At 38.1% G+C, this 9,877-nt stretch overlaps 1 protein-coding gene across 1 annotated transcript; it reads left to right on the forward strand.

Annotated features, from left to right (window-relative positions):
* The first annotated feature begins 207 nt into the window (after positions 1-207).
* LOC117289589 (phosphatidylinositol glycan anchor biosynthesis class U protein-like) lies at positions 208-8,758 on the forward strand. The gene is made up of 11 exons (XM_033770783.1): positions 208-337; positions 1,129-1,193; positions 1,586-1,720; positions 2,093-2,196; positions 2,891-2,991; positions 3,305-3,408; positions 4,017-4,177; positions 5,316-5,459; positions 6,043-6,167; positions 7,054-7,196; positions 7,520-8,758. Exons 1-11 carry the CDS (start codon positions 208-210, stop codon positions 7,631-7,633), a joined length of 1,326 nt encoding a protein of 441 aa, XP_033626674.1. The 3' UTR covers positions 7,634-8,758.
* The last annotated feature ends 1,119 nt before the right edge of the window (positions 8,759-9,877 follow it).

Below are 9,877 nucleotides of genomic sequence, written 5' to 3' on the forward strand. Positions count from 1 at the left end.
TGCACCAGACTATACAATATCCTCTGTCAAAGTAAATCTTTATAATAATCCTTTGTTCTTTGTTTTAATGTACATATTTTAATACATTACATTAAAAAGTATTATGATCAGTTTCAAAACATTTATTTCAAATTTGTTTATGCAAAATACTTAATTTTGTATTCTTTTTATTTCAACGGTGTACACAAATGCTGGTCGGCTTTCAAAATGGCGGCGCCCATGCTGTTTACTATTTTTCTCGGCGTTATTGTAAGATTTTTCCTTTTTAACTCTTCGATATCGACTTGGTTGAAAGACAGAGTAGAAATCTCAACACCTCTTACATCATGGAAGTCAGGTATGCTGTTTATTTAACTATTTTTTTTTCAAAAACTACATTTAAACGATGTCTCGATTGTATCGTAGCGTCGACACCAACCAACCAAACCAATTACCAAGGCAAAGCGCACAACAAACGGAGGGGGCGGGGAAAAGGGGAGGGTGTATAACCAAAGCCAAACCAAGTGCCGTTTTTTATTATTTCCCTATTATTAATCGAGGAATACAGCTCGCCCCAGTTGAGTTAACTGGGTCTAGATCACAATGACAATGATTGATTTTGAAGAAATTAATGTATTACTATTTATTTATTTATTTATTATTTTTTTTTTTTTTTTGGGGGGGTTGATTTTGTTTCCCATTCCCTATCCACACCACATCACAATTGGCATTCCCTGTTCTATCTATTTGTAAAAACGAGGTGAGTAAAAAAGTGTCGTCGATGAATCACAAAGTTGTTCGTAGATTTTTGGTTAATCTGTGCAATTGCATGTATGTGGTGTGTCATATGGCAGGGGGGCAGGAGATCTCCTTAACCCTTACTACCCTTGTGAAAGAATGTGATCAAGAGAAATAAGCAAATGAGTGGTTCAATCTATTTGTACCTTCACGGTTCAATCAGAGGATTTTTTTTCTTGACCCCCGACTTGATCTTGTGGTCAGTGGTTACCACCGCCACCCCTTCCCACAAAAGTACAAGATGTTCCAATAAAGAAGTTAAACTTACTGATCTTTCCTTGAAACACAAACTTATGCTTAATTAAAAATATTTATGGGTTTTTGTACTTTGTTTACCTTTAATTTTAAAAGTGATCGAAGGAATAACACTGCTGCAAAATGGAGTTTCTCCTTATTCTGGTGATGTCTTTCATGAGGTAAGTTAGTAGCAAAATTAAGGAAGAAGTTTTTTTACTTTACAATTTATTTTATTTTATTCAACATAATAAAACATAAAAAGAATTCCTACCTCCTGAGCGTGAACTTGAGAAAACTTCCACAGATTGTGATTATATAGTTGAGATAACGTAAACCCTCCTCCCGATGGCGGGAGGAGGGTTACGTTATCGCAACTAGTTATAATAGTTCCTATGTTTTTTTTATATTATTATTTGATGAAGGGAATTGATCTACTCTTCTGAAAGACAATTACATACTTATAGAATCAAAGTGTAGTCATTCATGAAAAAAATGGAAAATAGTATCGTTTTTTTTTTTTTTTACAAAATCTCTCGCAAAGTTTGTCTAAAACTTGTTGTATATGTTTCAGACGCCACTTGTGCTGTACTTCTTCCACCAAGTGCTGTCTGCAGCTTCCTGGCTTGTTCCTGTGGTGTTTGTGTCATTGGATCTTGTTACAGCATGGATACTGTACAAGAGTGCAGGAAACTGCCTCAAGTATCTTGTAAGTTTCTTTTATTTCTACCTCCATGAATTTTTCTTCCTCATAAGATTTGATGTTTGCACAGTCACCAATTAAGTCCAGGTATCGAGTGAGGTTTGCAGAGGCGCTATGTTATAAATCTCTTTTATGAGCTGTGGTGGTTCTGAGAAGAACTAGTGGTTAACGACTCAACATTTCTCCTCAAGATGATTAGAGCTGATCGAAACGTTGAGTTGTTAACCACCGTTTTATTTTTTTCAGAACTAACACTACTCAAAAGAGATATTCACTTCGTGTTTCTTCAAATCTCTCTTAGTTAGATACTTTCACCATGCAAAGTTTAAAATTCTACAAACTGTTACTAGTTGCCAACTTTGATTCATTATTCCACAGCTGGTGAATCAGTCAAAGGAAAGCAAGAAATATGCAAAAGATGTTGACAAACTACTCATCAAAAGATCAGATGTGTTTGACTTGCCGAGGCTGGTTGTTTCTATGTAAGTATTCTAAGCCGTATTCATTTTGTATATAGCAATATCTAACCATTAGTCGAGGTCTGTGGTAGCAACATGTGTACATATCTTGTGAGTAGTGTTGGCTCTGAAAAGGTTTCCAATTCTGCAATTCTGCACTCTGTTGCTAGTCTAACCACTTATTAAGTTGGATTGACACACCTTGCATTGACTGAAGTCTGTATCACGTTTTTTAAACTATTAGTTTCATAGGTAACATTTACAGTGCAATGTTATAGAAACGTTTACATAGAAAGATGTAGCATCCTAATGGGTGTCAAAAAAGTGAGCTTGTTCAGGTTGACAGACAAATGAACAGGTGCATACTCCATAATGCCTCACAATCTCACATTGCCTGCAACGGCGAAGTATAAACCTATGCAATACGTTCCTGTCATTGTATTTGTTTGTTTGGTTGATCAGTGCCACACATTGCCACAGCAGAAATTGACAGAGGTCGTAAACCTAATATCTCTTCCAACAGTGGCTCAAATTCAGTTGCATTTAGCAGCTGAGCGGGGTACAATTCCATAATGCGGTAAGCAGAAAATACTTCTTGGCTAAGCAAAGATTGAGTGGGGCACCAGTCACCGAGAAACTTGGATAGTAGGAGGGTTTAAAATGTTATGTATTATAGTTGATTTTCAAAGAACTATTGTTGTACTCTGTTTCTTTGTAGTTACCTGTTGAATCCATACACTATAGTCACCTGTGTGGGACAGTCAACGCTGGTAGTCACACATCTGGCAGTAGCTGCAGTCTTTTTTTTCACTTCAAATGGTAAAGTTGACGTGAATTTCGATCTGATGTAGTGAACGATCGTAATCGTGATTACTACCAAGAACATGGAGGATGGTGCCCCCCTCTTAAGCATCTCCCTTCAAAAATAAAAGCATGACCACCAACCACTTACAAACCCATTCCCCCCCCCCCTGCTTAAAATGCAGCACAACCAACTGGGCAGACTAGTCTGGCACCCAGTATTCGCGTTTAGTTGTACACAAAATGGCTTCTTTTCGCAAGTTGTTGCAACTGGCTCAATTAACCCTGGAATAGCTCTGGAGTAACTTTCTTATTTCCCACTGTTGTACAGGGTACAGGGTTGCTGCCACGCTGGCCTTAGCAGCAGCAACATATCAATCTCTCTACCCAGCTATGATGATTGTGCCTTGTTGTATGCATTTGTTCATCGTAAAGGTGAGATCTTTTCTAAGTCGCTTTCTAGGGCTTGGGTCCAATGGGGAAGCACCTCATAAATGCTTCTACCTCTTAAAACACAAATGAATGACTTGCTGACCAAAATCTTCAGGGAGTTGTCTGAATCTGGAGGAATGAGGACTGTAGGTCCTAACAAGAATTGCTTCGTAGTAAGCCGATACGCAAACACAAATTTTTAAATGACAAAAAAAAAAAAAAAACATCACGAGAAAAGCATATGGAATGCTCCGGATTGAACAGTAGGGCTTTTAAAACTGAGATAAACACCAAGTGAAAACAGTCCGAAGACCTTGATTCAAATTCAACATGCTCGGCCATGTATGACAAATTTTGGTCCAGAATGCCCCACAGTTTTCAAAAATAAAAAAAGGAAAATTCTTAAAAGTACCGGTACTGTCAATACCAGTGCCTTTCTGTTTGTTTTTTAACAAACTTGTTGACTTTTAGTACTTTCCTTTCTAAACCTTATCTTGTTTGGTTTTCTTGTTGTTCTCTGTTGAAAACATGCGCTATCCATTGTTCAGAGCATTCTTTTACTAAATATCTTATTTTGTTGTTATTATTATTGTTTATGTTTTATTTTGCAGGAAGGAATAGCAGCTTCCAATATATCTTACTATAGTTCATCTGCTCTGCGCTCCCATGCTACCATAGCTGCTATGTTTGTTGGTTGGCTGGGTTGCTTGCATGGAATATCTTTCCTCATGCTGGATTCATGGGACTACCTCATTTCAACTTATGGCTGTATGTAAGTATCTGAAAATTATTATTATTATTATTATTATTATTATTTATCTAGCCATTTCAACAATACATGACCATACAAAAAAATACTTCCAGATGGGCTAGGAGAAACAAAAGCCAAATAATTACTGTGGTCCATAGACCTGCCTCCCCACATCTGGTGAAAATCTCTTCTTTGTAATAACGCTTTTTGTTGAGTAGGGCACTTACATGAGTTCAAATAGCGCCCTCTAGGGACCAGTTTTGATCCTGAGTATGTGATTCTCCAGCCTGAACATCTGACACACACTTCGCGGCTTGTGAATTACTCCAGAAATCGTCCATAATCACCTTTTGACCTCGCATCATTTCACATGGCCTTGGTGGTTCTGGAGTTTCGCAGTTAAAACCGACGTACATTTGTATAAACCAATACCTGTCAATAGAGAACCAGTCTAGTGATTTTCTCAACATTTTCTTTATAATGCTGAGAAATTTAATCTGATCCAACTGTTTGAGCCAATCATTGTCAAAAAAAATAATATAAAAAAAAATCTGAAATAGAGTTTGTACGAAGATTAAAGCCATTGGACACTTTGGGTAAACAGTATTGTCCAAGGCCCACACTTCGTGTATCACAACTTCTATATAAAATAACAAACCTGTGAAAATTTAGGCTCAATCGGTCATCGGAGTCGGGAGAAAATAACGGGAAAACCCACCCTTGTTTCCGCACGTTTCGCCGTGTCATGACATGTGTTTAAAATAAATCTGTAATTTTCTATATCTAGAATTGATATTGTTTTGATGTTTTTCTCAAAAAGTAAAGCATTTCATGGAATAATATTTCAAGAGAAGTCTTTCACCATTACCTTCTGTAAACCCTGTAAGTAATTTGTAAATCTGTGAACTTTTTTTTTTTTTTTTTTCTGAACCGAAAGTGTCCAATGGCTTTAAATGTTTTAGAATGTGGCAGGACTAGAATTTCATCTAAGTGAGGGCAAGGCCATTTGCATTTTGCAAATCTTATTTGAAACTTTTATAGGGTTACCAAGGCCAGTGGTAATACTTCTGGTACAGTGCGCATATCCAACACTCAGTGACGCTCAAGGCGCTCTAGCATACAGTACTTTCCTAATGTGGAGGTTTTTATTTGTTCATAGATTGACCGTACCGAATCTGACGCCAAACATGGGACTCTTCTGGTATTTCTTCACGGAGATGTTTGAACACTTTCGTCATTTCTTCTTGTGGGTTTATCAAATCAATGTCTTCATCTACACTGCACCGCTAGTAATCAAGCTATGGTAACGACGTCCTTTCCAATATCTATAGTTGCATACTCCAACTTGCCTCCAAAACTTCCATATTATGAGTTTCTCATTCTTTGCATTACCAGGGCTCAACATTTACACTGGACACCAGGCCCATGGTCAGTGATTTTAGCAATGGGCTGGAAAACTCATGACTGCACAAGTACAGGTCTTGTGTTTTAATTCAAATGTCTGAAAAATCTCCTTCAATCCTCTTGAATATTGAAGAATTCTTACCCATAAATACAAATGAGATTTAAATTCGGGCCCAATTTCATGGCTCTGCTTACAGTAAGCACAGAATAGGCGCTTACGGAAGCAGGGAATTCTGTGCTTACGGCAAGCGTATTTCACGGGTTAGCGTGCGTACTCGGTGTTACTAGGCATTCTCTGCTTACAAGGCTAGTGCAGCGAAAATCGGCACTTGCATGTAAGCAAGGAATCGTGATCGTAAGCGCAGAATTCGGCGGTAAGTAGAGCCATGAAATTGGGCCCTACTCTTTGTGCTTGTCCAAATTAAAACAATTGAAATGTTTAACTGTGTTGGTATTAATTGTTGTTCTCTTTTTACACGTAGGAAGCATCCGTTGTTTGTGATGTACATTCAGTGTGCTATTATAGCTATCTTCAAGTCCTATCCAGCCTATGGAGATACGTCCGTCTACCTTGCCCTCCTACCTGTTTGGTATCACTCATTCAGCTGTGAGTTCTGCACTACTCTAATAAACGATTACTTACAAGTCCTCTGTTGATTTCACCAAACTTTTCCTAACTATCTGAGGACTTAGAACAAGTACAGTTTTGTATCCTTGGACGTTGGGATACATTGAACCCGTCCTAAGTTAGGAGGAGTTACTCATCCTAACTCAAGATAGGATTAACCCTAGTGTTTTGTGAAATCGGCTGTTGGACACAGAAATTAAATTTTAGTTAAGCATACACAGTTTGAAGTGATTTCCCGAACATGATTTCATCCATAACTTGAACTTTCACAAAGGTAATTTTAAGGCAACATGTTGGGTTGTTACTGATACAAATGCATTGTGGGTGCTGCCAATATACATGCAAAATAGCTGACTGATTACCAGGTAATGCTAGGTTTTAGCCCCTTAAATTCTTGGTTTCAAACATTATTACGCTATTATCGCAAACTTACCAATGTTACCATAGGGAGAAACCCACCCTTAGAGGCAGTAAACACACCCTTAGAGGCACTGGACACCTTTGTTGTCAAAGACCAGTATTCTCACTTGGTGTATCCCAACATATGCACAACTAAACAAATTTTTACTAAATTATTCATCCGAATTGCAAACAAAATAATGGGGGAAAAAAAACCCTTATTGCACCAAATTGTGTGCTTTCAGATGCCTAATTAAAGCCTTCATGCCTGAAGTCTTTTAATATTTGAATGAGTAAATACCTCTTTCTCATAAACAATGTAACTTCAGAGGGAGGCCGTTTCTCACAATGTTTTATACTATCAACAGCTCTCCATTGCTCGTTACCAAGTAATTTTTTATGTTAACAATCATTTGAGTAATTACCAATAGTGTCCAGTGCCTTTAAATATATAATTGTCTTTCAGATCTTCGTAATAGCTTGGTCGTCGGTGTGATGTTCATCTTGTCATCCATCTTGGCACCTATTCTATGGCAGCTTTGGATCTACTCAGGGAGCGCCAATGCCAATTTCTTCTTTGCCTTCACCCTGGTGTACAACACTGCTCAGGTGATAACAATAATAATACCGTACTACTCGGTTCTTATAGTGCTTTATCACACTCTTAAGGGGTGTATCAAAAGGCACTGTATTTTTCATGCAAGGTGTGTGGAACTAAAAAAAAAAATTTAGAGCTTGACTTGACATCAAATTATACTGCCTCAGAATTTGGGAGACTGTTCAAATCTGACAAGTTCTTTAAAGGTTCTTTAAAGGTTCTCCCAGCCCAACGTACTATTGCCGTACCGTATTGTACCCAACCTTTCCACTTGATCTGTAAACTGTGCCATTTCTTATTGTCTATGTTTCTATTTGTTCCTCATATCACACAGATATTTCTGCTGACTGATGTGCTATTTGCATTCCTCAAGAGGGAGTTTGCTCTGGTTCATGGCATGAAACCAGTAGACAACAATGGTAAACTAAAAGAAGTAGCCCTAAAGTGAACTGTGTTGCCTACAGCTTTTGATATGGTCTCAGGTAGCTGATGGTTTGATGTTGCACCTTGTAGACTTGATGTGGATAAGGAGCTAGTGCTCAACGAGGCATGTAAAACAAATAAATTGGCTATGCCTGTAAATGTTTCCTGCAATGTAGCCCTATATAGGACTCTTCCTCTGTGCACAGATACAGAGTCCTAACTATTAGGGCCTTTTTCTGGGGCGGACAATTTTCAAAGCTTCATAACTCAAATCTTACTTGCAAGAAGCCACTTATTTCAACAGATTCACATTCCATGGTAGCATACATTATTTCTGCGGTGGGTTTGGGTCGTCATACAATCCTCACAAATCCACAATTTTTTGTGATATAATGCAGCTCCCAACATAAAAAAATTCCTGTTTTGATCGTACTCTCACAGTGTTGTATGCTGCTGTGCGTATGCGTATACATTCGTGTCCAAGACGCAAGATGAAAGACTCATTTAATTCTCGGTCACTATCTCTAACTGACTGCACAGTGTTAACAGGCAAACGCAACGCAAGTCTGCGCCCTGTGCGTACGCACGGCAGACTGTGAGAATACGATCATAAACGGGAATTGTTTACACTGGGAGCTGCATTATTTCACGAAAATGACGAAATTTGTGAAGAAAATATAAAACCAAAACCCACCGCAGATGGAATGTGAATCTCTTGAAATTAGTGTCTTCTTGCAGGTAAGATTTGAAAATTGTCCGCCCCAGAAATGTACCCTGATATCCAGGGCGTCACTGTATACGAAAGTGTAAGGCTGCCAGGGCCACCTGCAATGGTACTCTCAACTTAGTGTACACGTTTTTTTTGTATAAAGTTACGGATTTTCTTGTAAAGAGTTTGTAGTATTTCTGACACAGTTTGTATGATATTTGAAGAAAAAAAATTGTGCAGTAGCAACTAACAGGGAATGTGCTTTACCAATATTAGTTATGGAAGTATGATATGATTATTATAGAAAGACTTGATGACGTTTTTCATCTAAAAATTGTTTAAAGGTTTTGTCACATGGGGCAATTGTTTCGGAAAAGTTTCCGTATGGCGCCACCACTTTTTCATTCGATATGAAATAATAAAGTATCTAATTTACCTCAATGAGATATCCCCCTTTTGTAAAAATGAGTGAAAAAGTGGTGGCGCAATACGGAAAGTTATCCATTGTTTTCATTTTCCTGGCAACTAGGAGGCAAACACATTTCAGTTTTCTCAAATTTGTGGGATACTAGTAGTTTACAGCTAGAGATTCTCTCTTGTACTGCCATAGTGTTTCTTTTGCACACAGTGCTGTGGTCTAGGCCCCAGGCGTCAGAGATTGATAGTGGATAGTGTACTGCACTCGTTGTAAACCGCTTTAGAGCACCCTCTTAGACTACTGCACTGTGTGCACAAGAGACAATCTTATAATAATAATTCGGGGGGCTAATCATCCTCACTCGCAGCTAAGAGCTGAATTGCGAAGGACGCGTCTACAGCGTGTTCGAGAAGCAAGCATGCAAGGGCGCCTTTGGCTGCCAGCCACATCAACCCATTACGACCATGCAGCACAGCCAAGATAGAAAGTGTTTGATTTTTCCAGAGGGCGAAAAACCGGATAGTCTGGAAAACCCTTGTGGCACAGCAGAGACCCATTGCACAACTCAACTCACATATGGCCATGGCGAAAATCGAGCCCTTTACTTACAAGCCAACCGTGTCACCAAATGAACAAAATGTTCTAGCTGTTAATTACTACATGTATCCACAAGAAAATGGAGAAAACTTAAGTGTGCATGGATTTTCTCTTATTGGAGATTGCCTGTTAGTATTGCTTGAAACGAAAGACCATAAACCACTTGTAAAGAAGTAATGTCACACTAAATTCATATGCAAGATTGAGCGTATTTTGTTCATTACCCATGTGTTAGGACTAGGCTGGACTTCCTAGAAGGAAAGGCCAACAATCAAGAACCTTTTGTTTGATATTTAATACTTTTCATACAAGAATTCGTTGGTATAAGTTGAATTGTGCAAAACGACCCTGTGGGGATTTTTATCAAATATTTGAGAAAACTTTCTTTTGAATAAAAAATTATATACAATATTATTCGCCTACAAATGATTGTTTAACTCAAAAACCCTAAAATTTACAAGATGTACAGCTAGTCAAACAAATAAAAACAAAAAATGTCAACAATGTTTGCAGTGTTTGAAAAAGTAATTTTCCAAGAATTTGAT

The sequence above is a fragment of the Asterias rubens genome, chromosome 4 (assembly GCF_902459465.1).
Source record: "Asterias rubens chromosome 4, eAstRub1.3, whole genome shotgun sequence".
NCBI lineage: Eukaryota > Metazoa > Echinodermata > Asteroidea > Forcipulatida > Asteriidae > Asterias > Asterias rubens.